This window comes from Crocodylus porosus, unplaced genomic scaffold (assembly GCF_001723895.1).
Source record: "Crocodylus porosus isolate Cpor-Errol unplaced genomic scaffold, CroPor_comp1, whole genome shotgun sequence".
Classification (NCBI taxonomy): Eukaryota; Metazoa; Chordata; order Crocodylia; family Crocodylidae; genus Crocodylus; species Crocodylus porosus.
In genome coordinates, this window is record NW_017728932.1 from 8,866,633 (window position 1) to 8,884,922 (window position 18,290).

Here is an 18,290-nt window from a genome sequence, read left to right on the forward strand (position 1 = left end):
CCGCCACACCCCCGCCGCTCATTCACCCGGCCCACCAATCACCCGCCTCCTCATTAGCATATTCATGAGGGCGGAGAATATTAACGAGTGGCGCGGCGGTGAGGGTTGGTCGTCGTAGATTGGCTGCCCGGGTGGAGCGGTCCGGTGATTGGCTGGGGGCGAGTGAGGCGAGCGGCGGGGGATGCCGCGGCTCAGTGGCCCCCGGCGGTGCGCCTGGGGGGAGGGAGGCTGGGCGCGGCCGGCGCTCCTAGCACCCTTGGGTGCTAAACCCAGTCCCTAGCAGCATGCCGCTCACTTCAGCACTTGGGGATCTCACTTGTTCTCCAATGCCTGATGAAGGGTGCTTGTGCCCGAAAGCTTGCAATTCAAGACTTTTTTTTTGCAAAAGTCTTGTTGCAAACCCCCCCACAAAAAAAAAATCGTATTTTTTTTTTTTATCAAGTATCTAATAAAAGATATCCTCTCTACTAGGAGTCCCCATTGCCTTTTCCAATCTCCGGGTATTGCGGGGCCGTAGGTGTACTTCGCAATCCGGGTTTTTCAAAAATGCTAAAAAGGTGCCGCTTTTATTGTCTTACAGAAGCCGGCAGAACCTCAAGCCCTTCGGGCACGCATGGGGAATGCAGTGCGGGGGGCCCGGTGTTCGCTACTTGGATGAAGTCTCCGATGCCTCGCAGAGAAGACCCCTGTTTCGAGGGGGTCTGAACCCAAGCCCGCTGCAATCAAAGGGAGTCTCTCAGTTGCCCAGCTGTTCACATGCCAGGTTTTATTCTCCCTGATTTTGCTATCGGGATCATAGGACTGGAAAAGAGATGGTACTTAAAAGCAGGCAGTCCTCGGACTTACGTCACAATTGGTTCCTGAAAACCGCGTCTGTAGTCAAATCGTAATTTGGAACCGATTTTTCCCATAGGAAACCATGTTATATATGGGGGGTTGATTCCCATAGCCCAATACCCTGTTTTCACCAAAAACAGCCCAGAATTTTGTACTCAATCAATTCTAGATGAGTAATATAGCTACATTAATATATTTATATTAATAGTAGTAGTAGTATATTATATATTTATATTAATAGTAGATAGCAATCATATTGATTTGGAAGGACTTCTTTGAGGTGGAGGTGACTTCACTGGACTTTTTGAAGGACTCTTGGCTGGAGCCTTTTCAGGAGTCTTGGCTGCAGGTTTATCTGGAGTCTTCTCTGCTTTCTTAAAGTGTCCAAGGAAGTCTGGACCGATCTCCTCCAGGGAGATGAGCGACGCAGTGAGCTTGTTTGCTGGCGTGGCGTCGCATCAAGCATTGTAAAGTTGAAACTGAGGTCAGAAAGTTAAAACACGCTATCGATTTATAAATGTTGTTAGTGCAAAACGTTGTAACTCGAAACGTTGTAAGCTGAGGACGGCCTGTACTTTTGATTCCTTACGTTAAACCTGTTAAAAGGATGCTGCAGCCCGCAGGCAAGAAAGAGCTTTTTTTCCCCATAGATTGCAAGGCTGGAAGGGACCTTGGAAGATCGTCAGGTCCAGCCCCCTGCACCATTTTTTTTGTTTTTAAGGAAAAATTTTTGTGTCCTAAGTCAAAGCGGCTAAATCAGTTCCAAATCCGTGAGTCACTCAAGGACTATACGTGGCCCTACTTCCAGCAAACATCCTGCACCGCTGCCTGGGGCTTCAAATGCTTCCGAATCCTTTGGCGGACATCCTACTTGCAGGCCGGAGCTTGGAGGCTTGCGGTTCGGATGCCCCTGGGTTTCCTCTGCCCTCAGCTGTACGCCTACAAGAGTTAGGGAAGAGCTCTTCAGAGCCAGCATTATGGGTCCGTGCACAGCCTAAAGGGCTTGATCTTAACTGCAACTGCTCACATAAATGCTCCTGGGAACGGTCTCATTATTGTCTTAAATGGGATGGCTCAGTGGAGTAAAGCACATGTGCATCAATGTCTGTGGGGTCGAGGCATAAGAAACAATTAGTGTAATTAAGCTTTTTACAGGGGTATAGGTTGTAGCCGTGTTGGTCTAAGGACACAGGCAGGCAAGGTCCTTTGGGTGAATCTGCTATCTTTTATTAGACCAACTTAAATAGTTGGGGGAAAACAAATTTCTTTGCAAGCTTTTGGGTTGAGAAACCCTTCATCAGGCGGAGGAAGCATCTGCAGTTGGTGTGTGCTCTTCCTGGATGGCATAAATAGTGAATCCTTCCTTAATAATATTCCCTTGCCCCTTTTTTTTCCTCTTCTCCAGCCCCTTCTCTATTCCTCCTCTCAGTCGCTGTGTCCGTACTCTCCCAGGCTCTGGTTTCAGTCCCACTCCTTCCAGCTCCAAGCTCTCCCTCTCCTATGACCTGTGTTTTACCCCCTTCCTTCTCTTAAAATACCAGATCCTTCTCCCCTGAGCTCAGCTGTAGCTATCCTTGATGGTTATAGAAAACCCATCAACAATACAGTATGTAGGCTGATCCCTTGTTCAGTTTAGCTCCATCTTCTTTTATCTCTATCTCTTGACCAGTTTTTGTCCCACTGAAAGAAAAAAAAAATAACCGCCTGGAAAAAATACAACGTTCATCAAATACCGTTGAGACCATTTTGCTGCTAACAAAAAAAAATACAGGCCCTTAAAAGCCTGTAGTTTTCAATGCGAGGGTGATGCTCAGTTAATTTTGTCTCTGTTTAGCTTAGCAGGAGTGAAGACGCCTATCCACAGCTGCAAATGTGATGATATAATGACTCTTAAAAAAACCAACCCCAGCACATGGTTGTGTTAAATCTTAGCATCACAGATAGCTTATTTCCTACCGGAGGGGATGGCAACACCCATGTACAGGCCACGACTGACTGTGCGCCTGTCCTACAGCCCGCCTCTGTTGCCGGGAGGAAGCTGTTGGTTCCCATAGGAACGGTTTTGTTTACGTTCCAGGTTGCCCTGAGTCTGCTCCTCCGGGCCAAGGGGAAATGTGCTTTGCTGCTGCAGGAACCAAGCCTGAAGGCGCAACCTGGAGCTAATTCGGTAAAGGAAGCTGCGGACACACAATTTGGCTGGACAGGTCAGCAACAGTCAGGCTGGCAACTGGACCAGCAAAGAAAGAGGGGGTTGGATGTGTGTGTACACGTGCGCATGTGTGGGGTTTGGCTTATCTGTACGTGGGGTGGGGGGATGGGTGTGCATGCATGCACATCTGTGTGTTGAACGATAGCTGTGGTTGTGCATGTGATGGGAGAGACTGAGACAGTGCTAGGTTGGGGAAGTGCTAGAACAAAAGCCCCGTCTCCAGCACGAGGGGGCGGTCCTGGGATACGCTTGCTCCGTTTGATGCGTTTTGTTGGGGTGGTTTAACGGGAACATTTCCCTAAGTAACAGAAATGCCTGATGATGATTTCCCTTTTTGTTCTCTTCCCTTTTCCCCTTTGTTCTGCTCTTTCCTCTCCTTGTCCTTTTGGTATTTTTTCTCCTCCGCCTTTTTCAGGGTCCTCTTAGTCTCATGTTTCTGTTTAATGGGTGTCCCCATATTCACTTCCTCCTGCCTCGAACCTTGTTTTGACCTCTTTGCTTTCTCTTCAAGAGACTTCCCCCCATCTAATTTTGCCTTGTTGTTCTGTCTCTATCTCAGACATTTTAGTGGCCCTCCTTACTGCTCTCAAGCCCACAAGTCTTTTCCTTTTCATTCTCTCCTTGCCCTTCTGCTAACGGTCTCCTTTTCTCCTCTCATAAGGGGGTAACTCAGTAAGCGGCCCTCCGCCCGAAACAATTGCCCGCCCCTAGTCAAGAGAGCGGGAATGCACCTTTTTGTCCTGTGCATTATTCAGGGATGTTGAGAAGATCTTTCAAGTGCCTTTACGGTAGAGGGGGCCAACCCTTTTGGCAGGTGTGTCCCAAAATTAACTCCACATTCTCCCTAGCGTGTGCCACTCCGATTCCCTTCTCCTGCCTGCTCTGCTGCTCTGCTTTCCGCTCCCAGCCCTGCGCTCCCTTCTTGATTTGCCGCTATGCTTTGTGCTTCCTTCCCCTCTGCTCTCTGCCCAACCTGCTATGTCACTGCCTGCCCCTGTGCTTTCTGCTCCGTCCCCAGTCTGCCGTGTGCCACACACAGAGGCTGCCTGTGGCCCTGTGCGCCAGGTTGGCCACACTTGCTGTGCAGCACTGGCGATGCTTTTCCCAGAGGCGGTGTGAGATCTGGGCAATGCAGTGAACAAGCAGCAGAGCTAAATCGATGGCCTGGCCCACTCATGTCTGCTTCCCCCGCGGTGTTAAATTGATAGCCTTGAGCATATGCCTGTATTCCCTGCGGTGCTTTGAAAAGCCCAAGCAGTGCATACAGGGCGGCAGAACCGGCCCCAGTCATACGTACACTGTCTGTTTATTACAGTACATGCAATCAAGTAATCAGTGATTCCCTCAGCAGGGATTTGTATGTGATTTGACTGCTTTTGGTCCCTATCGCAACGAGCACCTAAAGGCCAGTCATTGCAAAGTCTTCACCTGGTTCGTTCAGGCACTCCAGTTCCCCGCGCCTTCTCCTGTCTGGATACAGATTCCTTCACTTTCTTTGCCTCCGAGACCCAATATAATGTTATTCTGGTTTTCAGGTTCTCCGTCCTAGTAACTAAGTGGTAGTTTTGTTCCTGCTTTTGCACCCTGTGATTTCAAAAGGACAATGGCAAAGCTCTTGCAAGTTCCTCCCAGGTTCTTTCCCTCAGAGTGGCACATCGCGAACAAGACCCAGTATGCCAGTGCAGAGTCTCAGAGATCCAGGTCGGAGCGAGTTGTAGAGGAGAGCCAGAGGCTGGTGGACGAAATCGAAAAAACAACTCAGAAAACCCAAAGCGATGTCAACAAAAAAATAGGTGACGATGCCTGCTCTGTGTGTGACTGGGATCGTTGGGGTTTGCAACATTTAAGGTACACCCGCAAACACTGGGGATACCACTTGGTATTGAGCGCTAAGTAGTAGCATGTGTCGACGACATGCTGCTTGATGCCAGAGAAAAATAGGGATGCATTTGCTTTCAAACGTTACTTTGTGATGAATTCTGTATTATAACCATACAGGAGCTAGTCAGCCTTGGCTTGATATTTAAGTATTATTAAGTTAAGCAAGGCAAGGAAGCTGTCTTTGCAACCAGGTTATGTGTCTTTTGGAAGCATCGTAGCACGAGTTTTTGGAGAAACCAGTGAGATCATGGCTCTTTTGTATAATGAAGCATAGTCAGAGACTTGCGGGCTAGTGAGATGGGAGAGACCAGGAAAGTATTAGTATCACCTCTGTTCCCATGTGAGGAACATAGCCATAGAGGACTTCATTGACATGTCCAGGGGCACACAGGAGGCATGTGGCCAAGCAGTCAGTTGAACCCAGATTTCCTGTCCCACGGCATATAAGAACTCGGAGATAAACTCACCGCAGTTATTGTAACCTGAGTCCATTTTGGTCCATAACTATGGGCCATGAGTTAATGTTTGGCTGCATATAATTAATTTTCTGTCTCCTTATTACAGAGCAGAGACTCGAAGAAATAAAATACTGGAAGCAAGAATTAGATGACAAACTCGAGGAGCTTGTTAATGAGACAGAGGTGCTGCTGACTTTTAAGACAAGGGTAGAGAAAGCTTTGGAGAGCTGCAGAGAGCCCCTTTTCATTGCTCAAGAGTGTCTCCTGAACAGGTGGGAATAATACATTGCCGAGCCATTCCAAATAGTAAGCAGTGCAAGTGTAACTGATGAACGCTGTAGGTGAGTTTGGAAACAGTGGAAATTTGAAAGCCTAAGCCTAGAAACCTTTCAACCCCTGCCACCCTTGTTAATGATTTGGAGTTTGGAAGGCACCTGTGGAAAAGATGCACAAGTGGTGTTGACGTGAGGTGGGATCTGGGGACCAGACTGCATTTGGTCTCGTTGAAGCTCCCAGCTAGAACCCAAAGGAGTTGCAAGTCAGGTCCTTGGATGGGTGCACTGCCTTGCTAATGCTGAAGCATCCACCCTAGGGCCTGACTTTCTCCTCAGTTGCCTTTGGTTCAGGTACCCCAGCGTGCAGCAGAAAATCAGGCGCTATTGCCAGTCAGATATAGCAAAGACACACCTTGGGTACAGTATGCTCTAGCATAGAGGTCGTCAGAGCTGGGATGCTCAAATGAATCACACAAACTGATGGTGTTTTTCCCTCTTCTCTTAGGGAGAGGCGAGTTGGGATTGACTTGGTCCATGATGAAGTGGAACGGGAACTGATAAAGGAAGTGGAAGTACTCCAAGGGGTTATGGCCTTGCTTGAACGCACGCTGGAACAAAGCATTGAGCAAATTAGGTATAGAGGGGCCAGCTGAGGAGCAGAACACTGAGTGGGCCCCATGATGGAGAGGGTCCTTGATGGAGCCGTTGTAGGATGAGATGCATAATTAATTAATATGCTAAATTCAAACCCTGGGAGAGTCTAAGCACCTGCTGAAATCAGAGTTCAGGACTTCTGAGAGACTGGATCACACCCTTTGGTTTCAGCAGAGAGTTTATTAAGAGACTGCTGGTCCAATGAGGTCCAGGGTTCCCAGGACTCCCACCTTGTAAACCCATGCGTGTTTTGCTTTTGACCTGGGTGGGAGCAGCTTTGTGCCCTACACTTGCCAGAGTGACAGCTCACAATTCACATTCGCAGATGAAAATAAGATTGGCCTTATGTAATTCACCTGTTCCTGGGTGAACACTGGGGGGATTTCTGAGGGTCCCCGGTGGCAAAAATGGACTCGTTAGTAGCACCGTGCCTCAATTCAGGAATGAAGGAGGCCATTATTTTATTCGATTGCAGATTAACGGACTTTAATTGTTTTCCTTCCAGGCTAAACCGTTCCGCTAAATACAACCTGGAAATGGATCTGAAAAACAAGTTCACCGCCTTGACAATCGATAACTATTGCGCCGACTTGACAAACAACACCCCTGATATCAGATACGCCAAAAATGTAGTGAAGGTGGAAGCGAAGTAAGTGGTTGTTGCCACAGATAAAGAGCTGCTAGTTATGTAGGCAGGCATCTTAAACTATCCCTGCTATATTAGGATGAGCCTAACCCCTGTGTATAATAAGGCTTTCCATCTGTTTTCTTAGCTGCTTTTTTTTTTTTTTAATTCTGCCCATCGCTGTACTACCCGAGTCTCTCTTCCCTGAGGAATAGCAATATTCCTCATGGACATCCATGCCAGTAAATGGTTTGGCTGTTAGCAATTAGTGAGAGGAAAACATTGTCATTGGGAAACGCGGCTGGATTTCCTAATCTAGCTTCCTGCTCCACTTCTTTTCTGCTACCCAAATTGCCCTAGCAGATGGGACACTAGCCTGGGGACTCGGGGTGTGGGGGTTGGGATTAATTCCTGACTTGGTCACCGGCATGCTGTATGACACTGGCAAATCGGTTCCCCTCCCTCCCTTCTTTATCTCTTTGAGGGTGAGAGCTGGTCCTTCCCGTGATGCAGCCAACTCTAATACCATAATGCTTCCTTCGTGTTATTCTGCTTTCCTTCCTGCAGAGTTAGCACATGCCCATGAATACCTGAATGGGCTGTGCATCGCCCTGAGTGACCTTGTTTGTTTGATGCCGTTGTAGTTCTGTGAGCCCTGAGGACTGGGTCGATTTCTCAAATATAAATGTCGAAAAGGCCGACAAACAGAGGAACAACTCCTTGGCTCTGAGGGCTTTGATCGACAGCATCCTGTCCCAGACGGCCGGGGACATGCGCAAGCAGCGCGACACAGTGAACGTTGCTTTCCGAAATAGGGTGAAGGAGACCAAAGATGCAAAGAGCAAACTGGAGACACACCTGGCAAAGGTAAATGCCAGAGGGGAGCATGCAGGGACTGTGTAGAAGCAGGATGGGGTTGCCCAGCTGGGAGGATCTAGAGGCTCAAGCTACTGTGCCTTAGAAGTTCAAGGAGTCCAGGGCTTTCTGCACTTTTATGGTTAAGGTGCCGTTGATTTTCCAATTTGAAGTGGCACAAGTCCTCTTGATTGCACATCCTAGAAGACAGGTGAGCTTGAGAATTCTTTTCAATCACAATGCTAAATATTATGCAGCAGGAGTGGAGAAGCAGCTGTAGACTAATAACTGCATGCTTCTGGGCTCGGAGGTGATCTGAGATCTATTTTCTTTGCAGCCCCTGGTGCCAGGAGGCCTTGGGCAGGTCACTCAGGCTTAAATTTTCAGAAACTGTCTCTGTTTGTTTTTCTCAGGGTTTGGGTGCCCTGCCCAAGTCTCCTGAGGTGAAATACTGGCCTCATTAAAGTCCAAGGAAATGGTGCCATTCAGTGCAATGGAGCCATGATTCATCCCTTGGTTTTAGAGGTGTTCTGCTGCTTGGAGCCTCAACTCAGATGGGTTGCTGTTGGGAGTGCTCAGTGTCTTTTGAAATTAGGTCTAGATCTCCTAAATAGGATACTCAGAAATTGAGGTTCAAAGTTAGCAACTACCGTTGGAAATGTTGGCTTCTGCAAACTGTGCCACAGTGACTCTGTCTGCAAGACTGTGGTGGTAATCTTCACCCACCTTTGAGAATTACTTTTGAGATCTGCAGGTGAAATGACACTGAGTTGTGAGAGGGGTAGGTTGTAGCTGTGTTGGTCTAAGCACATGGGCAGACAAGGTTCTTTGGGTAAATCCAATATCTTTTATTAGACCAGCTCAAATAATTGGAAAAATTCTTCTTAGCAAGCTTTTGGGTATAAGCACCCTTGCATCCCCACCTTGACAAAGGGTGTTTGTGCCCAAAATCTGGATAAGAAGAATTTTTCCAGCTATTTGAGCTGGTCTAATAAAAGATATTGGATTTACCCAAAGAGCCTTGTCTGAATCTGAGTTGAGGCATTTATGGTGGCAGTCATGAAAGAGGATATCAAGTTGAAGTCACTGGAAGAGGCAATGTATAGCTCTTCCCTCTGTTGGATTTGTTAAGGTGATGGATGAGATAACATCCCAGGAGAAGAACATTGCAGCCTTAAAGAAAGCTATTGCCGATAAAGAAGGACCTGCTAAGGTGGCTCAGACCCGCTTGGAGGCCCGGACCCATCGTCCGAACGTGGAGCTGTGTCGTGACATGGTGCAGTACCGGCTGATGAGTGAAGTTCAGGAGATCACAAGCAATATTCAGAGGCAAGTGGAGTGGTGGAAGAGCTGGGTGTCAGTGACTGGGCAGATGCAAACTGTTGAAGTAAGTCTCCCCCACACTGACATACAGATGTGCATGTGCGCATTTTCAGTATCTGGCTTTCTAAATAAGCAGAGGCCTATCAGCCTGTTAAGTCTCAAGCTGTTTTATTAGAGAGAGCTAGACATTGCAGTGATGCTTTGGTTTTCACTCATTAGATCTTGAAATGATTATTTGAGCTAACTAAAAGAACAGGTCATATAAATGCCCACAAGTCTCTTGGCCCCAGCTCTGGAAAAAAAAAACCAAAGGTATTTTTAGAGTACAGTGTAACTATGTAGAAAGTCTCCCATCCACTTTAACTTGAAAACAGTACCAGAAAGTCACTCATTTTGTTCAACCTTATGGTTTATCAGCCTTTTTGGAATAATGTTAATAGGTGTGATCCAGCAACCCCAGTGTGCTCTAATGGGGGCGGGCGAGGTATTATGCCTCTCTGAGATCTCTAGTTAAAAGAGTCTCTCTGGCAATGGATCTTTTACCCCCTCCCTCTGACTCTCTCTTGGGGCTCTGCCGCTTCTGTGGCCTTTTCCTTGGGTGCCAAGGGAAAGGGTGTAGAGGAACTATTTTCCTTGGGAAGAGTTGGCAGACCACGGGCAGGGGTGTTATAACATTGCTATTTCAGAATCTCGCCCTGCTTGTGCATGTCCCCAACCATCTGGGATGGGATGCAGTTGTAATGGGGTCAGAGGCATTTACAGTATCTTCCTTTACCCAGCACAGATAAGGTAAAGGTAGTAGAGCCTGGAGCCATATCCTGTCCAGTGCAGCCCCATTTGAAGAGGGGTGAGTCAGGCAAGCAGTGGCCAGGAGGAGTCCCTGAGAGTATGAGAGCCCATTCTCCTGCTGGAATGGGCCACCTCCCAGTGGAACAGTATGCGGAAATACCCTGATGGGATCTTCACAGGGATTTCCTCCCCCAGGGATTTCACTTGGAGAGTGTGCAGTGATCCTCTGTCACATAAGATGCACATGGTTACACCAGTATCTGCCTGGGTTTTTCCCTCCTAGATTAAAGGACACGTGGGCACAGGCTGAGGCAGAGCTGAAGGGCCTGAGCCGCCGGCAGCTGTCCCTAGAGGAGGAGATCCAGGTCAAGGAGAACACGCTGTACATCGATGAAGTGCTCTGCATGCAGATGAGGGAGTCCATTTCCATCAACAACTTCTGAGACCCTGACATCAGTGATAGCATACTGCACAGCAGGCCAGTGTCTGCTCAGAGATGCAAGGCTGGAGCAACTCTGAGCTGTCCCCTACCAACTCTGGATTTACCCTGGGGTAACTTTGACCAGATCTCAGCCCTGTGTGCTCACAAATGAATTAAAATGGACCTAAATTGTCCCCGGCTGTCCTTGTTCCAAAGAATACCCGAGTTCCAGAGGCTCCCCATTTAAACAATACAGTTATGGAACAAAAGGAAAGCCCCGTTTTTACAGTTACCTGATCTATTTTGGATGCTGCCAGCGTCACTTTTCAGCACTTACTGCTTTTTAAATGCTGTGAGCTAAAACAGAAGTTCCTACATAAAGTCATTAGTTTTGGCAGGGGTGCCAGAGCCTTAGATGTGATCATTTTTCCAGTGCCTTAAGATGCTAAGAATGTGCAGTAGCCCAATACCTGCTGGCTGAGTCAGCGTGACCTAATGGATGGCATGCTGGGACCCAGGACACCCAGATTCAATTCCAGGCTCTGCCACTGGCCTGCCGGATGATCTTGGGCAAGCTGTTTTTCATCTCTGTGCCTCGGTTTCCCTTTTTGTAAAATAGTGGTAATAATAGTGCTGTCCCTAGAGATCTGTGAATGAAGCATATTAAAATGAGTTTGGCCATGAGTTCTGCTTTGCTCAGTGCCATTGTGAGAATAAATGCAAAAATGAGACAGAGCAGCAAAGATGTGGGATGGGAAGGCCCAGTTGCAAAAAGCCTGAGGTTTTTTTTTAATCTAGGGGATTCAGGCTTTGCTCCCTACCTATTCCAGTTCTAGCAGCCTTTCCCTTTCAGAGCCACTGCAAAGCCCACTAAGCTCCCCACTGCTTCCTCCAAAGGATGGGTTCAGACATTTGCGGGTGTCAGTGATCTTTATTTGCCTCTCCTTGGCAATCACCAGTGGCTCACACCATGGGGTAGGCGATGACAAAATAATTCAGCTCTGAGTCAATTAGGTCTTTGAACTTCCTATAAATGTCTCGCAGCATTCGGTCCTCTTCGTGGGTCTCATGCCGGGCAGTGTAAATCCTGACCTGTGTGGACAGAGAGCAGTTGCGTCTACCAGGGATACATGCGACAGGCTCTGCCATTCAGCGAGTTACAGGGACAAGCCCTTGTGACTGCTGCGGCTGCTTCGATAAGCCATCCCTCTAATGGAAAATGTGGGTCAGGTCCTGAAGTCCCGATTCAGTTTGGGTTTGGGGCTGTCTCAGAGAGCTGTGCCTTAGGGAGTGAAAATGAATCACTCCTGTTTGGCGCGTCAACCTCACAATGTCTGATGTGGGGTGGGGGAGTGGGGAAGGCTCCTTTCCCTATGAGATAAACAGGTGGCTCTGTCCCCAGAGCCCATGGATCCCCTGGGATCTCCATGGATCTTGGAGGATCTGCCGGAATGAGAGACCAGCTGCGATGACGGGGTTCTGCTAAGCTCCCTAGCAGCAGAGGCTATGCCCTCCCCTCAGATTCAACAAACATCCCTGTGCAGAACATAAGTCTTACTGGGCTTTAAGAATGGGATCAAGGTTTAATGTGTACTTTTAGGTACATCCATCATGTTGGGGCTGGTTAGTACCTTTCCTGACTATGTTCTGCAGGGGCTTATCAGGACAGAGGCCCATGTTTCAGTGGATCTTGGGAGTATGCTCCTGATCCTTGTACTTCATGTTGAAATAGTATCTAAAGAAGCCTGCACCAGTAGTTTCAGAGGCTGCCCTTCTGTGGAGGGTTTTGATGAAGAGGAGCAGGGGAAAGAGACTTTGCAACACAGGCTTGTACCTTTATGGTGCACAGGGTGCATTTCCTTTCGGCCCGTTTTTGGAGCAGCCGCTCCATAAATGTGACGCTGAGGAAGGCCCAGACTTTCAGGAAGAAGAGCCTTTCACATGCTAGCACGAGCTGCAGCAGCTCCTCATCCAATGGTTCATGGTCATGGTTGAATTCGAGGGTCAATTTCTTGAAAATTAATAACACGGTTAATTTCTGTGCAGAAGCAGAGGCCTCTCTGCTGTGGCAGTTTCATGGGGATCCTGTCAGCCAGCCTTTTCTCCTTTTACTCTCTTACCAGCACATCCATTTTGTACCTTGGGACAGTGGCACTTAACCCAGAGCATCCCATAGGGACAGATGTTACTGCAGCTCAACCAAGAGCAGTACTCACATATTTAAGTCAACAGAGCCCTCTTGCGGACACATGGCATATGGTAGCAGAAGGAGTTTTTCTGCCAGTCCAGCTCTACTTGGCAACCGTCGATCCTCTGCATCATGGTGTACGTGCAAGAGGTCTACATGATCATCACACCAAGGCCTTCAGCACATGTGCCTAGGCAGGAGTATGGAGGAGTGGAGGCTGCCCTAGACCTACCATCCCCACTTTAAACCACTAAGACAGTTCAAAGGCCAGACTGCCAGAGCCTCGGCGGTTGTAGCTGTAGATTAGAGCTGCTGCTGACTGTCTAATGCCTCAGCACGGGCGTGATTCTGTCGGGTGATGTCCCTTAGCCTTTCTCCAACTAAGGAGTACCCACAAGGTGGTTGGGGCTAGGGTTTTGACATGCCCTATTCCCACCTTATAAAAGTACCCACTTAGCCCTCCAGTTGGATGCAGTTCAAGGTCATACCCAGGACCAGCACAGCTATATAACCTTCCCTAATGGCACAATAAGCTATGCCAACAAGTGTGCTCTTTTCCTGGGATCGCCTGGTCTATACCACGGTTTTGCCCATATCATAGTGTTGACTGGGGGCTGGGGTTTTTTTCCTCATCCCTGTCGATATAGCCACCCAAGCAGAGCTTTGTAGTGTAGGCCAACATGTGATGTAGCTGAGTTTTGGGCCCATATCTGTTTTCCCCGTTTCTCATACATGCTGATCGAGTGCAAAGGAAGTCTAGGGTTGAAAGGGAGTAATGCTTTTGCATTAAGCCTTCCAGCTGTGAAGTTCCCAAAGCCTTTTTACAGACTGATCCTCACTCAATATAAAAGGGTGTTATTGCTCACCAGAGAAATGCAACCACTTCTGGGCTGGAGAAGAGCAGCTGTTCAGAACGGCAAAGTTGAGCTGCCCAATGGAAATGAAAAACTACACAGCCAGCTGAAGCTACTGGAGGAATTTAGATAGGCAGAAACATTAGGGACACTGGACTTTAGCTGGCATGCTGGACTTGCCATCTGTGGGGAAAATGGCCTTGTGAGCTTTGACCTCAAGTCAGGACTTTACTTCCGGACCAGCAGTTGGGTACAAGGCCAACGTGGGCACAGCCACCCGTTCAGCTTAGTAACAGGACAGTACAGTGTCTCTGTCCCCACCGTACCTGTAGGATGTGCTTGTAAGCTGGCAAGATATTGGTGAGGGTGGGTCTCATTGTCCAATCTGAGTCACTGAAGTACCCGCTGCGTAGACTGATGCTCCTGGCAGGGATCTCTGCTAACAGGATCCTGGCTAAACTGTCATGCTTCATGATGCTTTCAAAGAACAAGTTCACTCTGAGTTTTGGGGCTCTCTTGGCTAGGTTTGCCCAGGACATCCCCCAAACCACTTGCCCATGAGGGTCATGGATGTGGCACTTGATATTTAGGGTCCAGAGAGAATCAGCATTATGTTCACACAGCGTGTCCAGCAGGTCATCAGAAATGCAGTTGTAATTGAGGGTCAGGATGACCAGGTTACAGAACTTAGACATTGTCTGGTGAAACAGGGAGCAGTTGTAGATAGGGAGGTGGTGCCCAAATAAATCTTCTATGTTGATTTCAGAGATCAGGCTTTTATTTTTCAAGTAGCTCAAAGAGCTCAAAAGCTCACAGCCTTCTTCCAGCGTCACCCTGGCTCCTTTCAAGCTGAGATAATCGAGGTGCTTGCCCATTCTTTTTAAGAAAGTACTTAAGTTCTTGATGAACTGAATCCGGATGCCATTTTTCCAGACCACTCTGTCCAACTCCAGGTGCTGAATACTTAGGGACACCAGGCGGCTGTTACATTTGCCCAGGCGTGAAAGAAGCCCTCTTATAGTCACTTGAAATTTTCGGGTGAAGACAGCATGGTAAGGATTCAGGAACCTGATCTCGAGGTGTTCCAGGTACTTGCCAAATTTCTTGACGTACCACAGAGAAGATTCAAGCTCTGCTGTGTGCAACCTAGAAGGCATCCCACGGAAGGTGATGGTTCTGGTTCTCCAGAGAGACCCCGAGTACATGGCCTGACTCCATCTCTTACAGACTAAGGCAGCCCGGGATCTGTCCCTGTCGTCTAGCCACCGGAACACGTGGCTCATGCAGATGTCAGGTAGGAAAGCCCAGCAACTCTGCTCGGGTTCGCCGTCATCCTCCATCAGAGCAGAATCTAGCCTAGTGGTCTGCAGATCAGTAAAGCTTTGTCTACTTATTTGCCGTCCTGCAATGGGTCAGTATATTCCAAGTGATTAGAAAACTCCAGTCTCTACAGTCAAAAGCGACAATCCATCTTTTATCTCTTTACATCCAAACTCTGGTGACCAAATGGGCCTGTGGGTGTAAACTGTGATCTAACCTAAATTGAAACGGAGAAAACTGATGAGCAGAATACCCTTATGCAAAAAGGTGCTGACAGTCACAGACCTGATAAAAGCAGCAGGATGAGCTTTCAGCCTTGCTACTGGGATTGAAAGAGTAATTGAGGCCCTTTGTTGTGAGAAAATTGAAAACAATGGAGGTTTACTTCTGGAGTCACTAGGCCAGGTGGCCCAGATACAGCTAAAGTGATGTGGGTTAATGGTTTTACTTTATTGCAGACCCTGGAGTGAAGGTATTATTTTGCAAGGCTTGGGGGTGGGAAAGTGTGAGAGGCAGAGAGCTTCTTGCAAGACATCAGAAAGCAAACAGGACACAAAGTAACCAAAGTAACATGTGTTTTCACTTAGAAGAAGGGCTTTTTTTTAACTCAAATTGTCTAAGTCAGGCAAAGCCCTGACAAACACCAGGCGGCTTTCATGGGAGTTAGCAGGTGCAGTTAAATTTTACCAGCTAACACAAGACTGCAAGGGAGTCGGGACCACTTGAGTCCAGTTTCTTGACATTGCAGAAACCATGTAATAGCTATTAGAGCCCGTCGCTGTAAGCCCATATAGCACAGGCCAATTCCCCTTCCAGTTAGTTCATGTGAATTAGCTAAGTTAAGACCCTATTTAACTGGCAACTACAATCAGCAGCAGGAGAGAAGGGAGGGTAAGCAGTGGCAGCGTTACCCCTGGGGGCTTCGGAGCTGCTTTCCTGCCATGGCAGGTGGGTCAGCAAGGAACCTGCTCTTTCTTTCAATGTAGCTTGGGGAACTTCGGGTGCATCTTTGGCAGATGAATGCAACTACACCAGAGAAATTCCTGATTTCTTCCTCTAATGGAAACAACTTGGGGAAACCCTGGCAATTTAACTACTTGGGCTAAAGGCCCAAAAATTGGAGTGACACCAAAAGATACAGTTTCAGGTCTTGGCCTCCAATGGAACGGCAACATCATCTGAGCATGGACTTTGGGAATCAGTTGGTTAAATTTTATATCCACCCAAACACTAGAAGCTCCTGGAAATTACCAGTAAGACTGGAGATGGCAATTAAACATGATCAAGTCCTCTCTTGAGCAGCCTGTCAACATGGTTGGTGCTCAACCATGGAAGAGTTGCCCTTTTTTGGACAGCAAAGATTAACTGGGATGCCTGACACAAATCTGCTGATTTTTTTTTTTTGATTTTTTTTTTTTAAGCTCTTCTATGTGAGTACCACGGTCCATCATGGAGGGTGCTCTAAGGGCCTGCTGGAATCAAAAATAATTTCTCTACTTGAAATATCACATTCCCTCTGCCGGGGAAATACATGCTAAGCCGTTCAGTGAGCCGGTCCGTCTTGGGGATTCTGGCAGCATGATCCAGGGGATGGGGAATGCGTCCGAAAGTTATAAGACTTGATGGAGAGGGATCGAAGCAAACCTGTGATGCAAGAGATCAGTTAATTACCAGTTCTGTTGTTCATGCTGCTTTGTTTGGAAGGCATTCAGACCCTAGCACCATTCCTCTTCTGATCTTGTCCTGACAGGGCTCACTGGGCACTGAGAGATGGCGTGTGCCCAGATCCAGCCATTATGAAGGAACAGCAGGGCTCTGTTGTGATGTCATGCCTACAGCCTGCCTTATCCCAGTGTAAATGGGGACATAGGCAGGTGGCCAGCCCTATAAGGAACGGATATAAAGGCTAAGTAGAGAGATTTTTTTTTTGTAAAAATCTCTCTCTATATATATACACATAAGATTATGTATATGTAACCTCTTACATACTTGGGAACTCGGTGCCAACAGCACACAAGGAACTCGGGGCTGGTTTCAATCCGTCCTTCCCTGAATGCACATCCTTCAGCAGAGGGATGCGATGCAGGCTGGTTTCTGTTAATCCCAAGACAGTCCTTCTTCACATCAGAACTTCTATAGACTGCTGAAGGCTATGGAAAAGGCTTCAGACGCTTGTAGTTTTTGCATGTTGGGTTTTAATCTGTAATGGTCTGGGGAGTCGTATGGATTCTCTTTGATATTTTAGACCCTCTGCATATCTGTGTCAGATTTCAAGCTCTAGTTATAATGCTGAGCTGGTTTGCTCTCCCTACTGTCCTTAACCTCCTTGAAGTAAAACACAGGAGAAGTGTTTGCACTTTCTGACAAAGGAGGGTGGTTAAACTTGGCAAATGCCCAGGTCAAGCCAGCTTTTCAAAGGTGAATTCCACAGGGGAAGTGACTAAGCAGCAGTTCCTCGGTACTGGGTTTGATCACCTGATGAGGCTCATCAGAAGGCTACCTGAGAAAGGATGTGGAGAGTATAAAAGGAAGGTCTGGCCTGGGCTATTGGAGAAGCTAGTTTATGTTTTGGAGCAAGTTATTTGGAGGAGGGTGGAGCCCTGGACTCCTGAAAGGACTCTAAATCTAAGCCCAAAGAGCAGCTGAGTGTGGTGCAGGAATTGAGACAGACATGCATAGTTATTATTTTGTCTCCAGTTATCTATGTATCTGTGCTTGTTAGTGTCATTAGTTTTTGGGACCTGCATTGAACAGATGTTTTTGAAGGCTTTAGCTGTCTTCTTCCCTGAGGAGGTAAAGGGTAAATCCAGAAGGTTGGAGCTCTAGGAGAGAGTGCTTGGACCGTGGGAGAATCTGGAAGGCAGCACTGGTCCTGGGTGTCTAAATTAGTTGGATGGTGGGTCCTGTTTCTGGGAAAATGTAACGGGCAGGAGTGGGGCCCAGTGGGTGAGTTAACCCCTAACGCACTCACTGGGCAATGAGTTAACACCTAATTGGGATGAACAGGGAATAGTTCCCAGCAACATGGGCTAAAGTTGCAAGCTGCCCACATCTGTATCAGTGTCATGCCCAGGTGATGATCACTACAGCTTTAAAGTGTTTGCAGTTTTTTTCTTTTGCCACCAGCAGTTTCAAGATTTTGACTTATTTTTTTTAATGTAGACTTAGATTCTAGACATTATCTTGGCTGCGCCACTCAAAGCCAGGCCTGTTTATTTTTGATTTCTGGCAAAAATAAGTCTGTGCCCCAAAGACTCCATTCTAGATATAGACTCCATGATCCTGGGTGCTTTGCAAACGCTTGTGGAAAGACATTCTTTTAGCACATGGGATTCAATAGCCTTGGATTAACAATTTATTACAGTAATGCCTCAAAATGCCAAACCTGGCCCAGAACCCAGTTGTACTAAGATCTGCAGAGATGCAGAAGACAATCCTCACTCCAGAGAGCTGACCTTCCAGTGCTGTTGGCCCAGGTTGATGATGGACATCCCAGGATGCTAAATGCTTTATTGGCCCATGCACATGTTGAACACAAACTCAGGACACAAAGTAACCAGAGATGAAGTTGCGTTCAAAATGAGTTGGCTTTAATTTTCAG

At 47.6% G+C, this 18,290-nt stretch overlaps 2 protein-coding genes across 3 annotated transcripts; one reads left to right on the forward strand and one right to left on the reverse strand.

Moving 5' to 3' along the window:
- Window positions 1-2,741: 2,741 nt before the first annotated feature.
- On the forward strand, window positions 2,742-10,999 carry TEKT1 (tektin 1). 2 transcript variants are annotated; one of them, XM_019545537.1, is made up of 8 exons: window positions 2,742-3,041; window positions 4,582-4,839; window positions 5,492-5,657; window positions 6,166-6,294; window positions 6,820-6,963; window positions 7,584-7,806; window positions 8,927-9,123; window positions 10,190-10,999. In XM_019545537.1, exons 2-8 carry the CDS (start codon window positions 4,650-4,652, stop codon window positions 10,347-10,349), a joined length of 1,209 nt encoding a protein of 402 aa, XP_019401082.1. In that variant the 5' UTR covers window positions 2,742-3,041; window positions 4,582-4,649; the 3' UTR covers window positions 10,350-10,999. The 2 variants fall into 2 exon arrangements, with proteins under 2 accessions (XP_019401082.1, XP_019401083.1); XM_019545538.1 differs by having other exon boundaries at window positions 2,742-3,004.
- Window positions 11,000-11,106: 107 nt separating this feature from the next.
- Window positions 11,107-15,229, reverse strand: LOC109317074 (F-box only protein 39-like). The gene is made up of 3 exons (XM_019545536.1): window positions 13,696-15,229; window positions 12,162-12,338; window positions 11,107-11,419 (listed from the first exon to the last, which is right to left on the reverse strand). Exons 1-3 carry the CDS (start codon window positions 14,707-14,709, stop codon window positions 11,291-11,293), a joined length of 1,320 nt encoding a protein of 439 aa, XP_019401081.1. The 5' UTR covers window positions 14,710-15,229; the 3' UTR covers window positions 11,107-11,290.
- Between the last annotated feature and the right edge of the window lie 3,061 nt (window positions 15,230-18,290).

What these genes read in the sequence shown, in the direction of transcription:
- TEKT1 (XM_019545537.1), top strand. Translation starts at nt 4,650, where the DNA reads ATGGCAAAGCTCTTGCAAGTTCCTCCCAGGTTCTTTCCCTCAGAGTGG. An exon ending in CGATGTCAACAAAAAAATAG is followed by an intron (nt 4,840 to 5,491) that starts GTGACGATGCCT and finishes TCCTTATTACAG; the next exon opens with AGCAGAGACTCGAAGAAATA. An exon ending in ATCACAAGCAATATTCAGAG is followed by an intron (nt 9,124 to 10,189) that starts GCAAGTGGAGTG and finishes TTTCCCTCCTAG; the next exon opens with ATTAAAGGACACGTGGGCAC.
- LOC109317074 (XM_019545536.1), bottom strand. Translation starts at nt 14,709, where the DNA reads ATGGAGGATGACGGCGAACCCGAGCAGAGTTGCTGGGCTTTCCTACCT. An exon ending in CTTACAAGCACATCCTACAG is followed by an intron (nt 12,339 to 13,695) that starts GTACGGTGGGGA and finishes TTAATTTTCAAG; the next exon opens with AAATTGACCCTCGAATTCAA. An exon ending in GCACCCTGTGCACCATAAAG is followed by an intron (nt 11,420 to 12,161) that starts GTACAAGCCTGT and finishes CTGTCCACACAG; the next exon opens with GTCAGGATTTACACTGCCCG.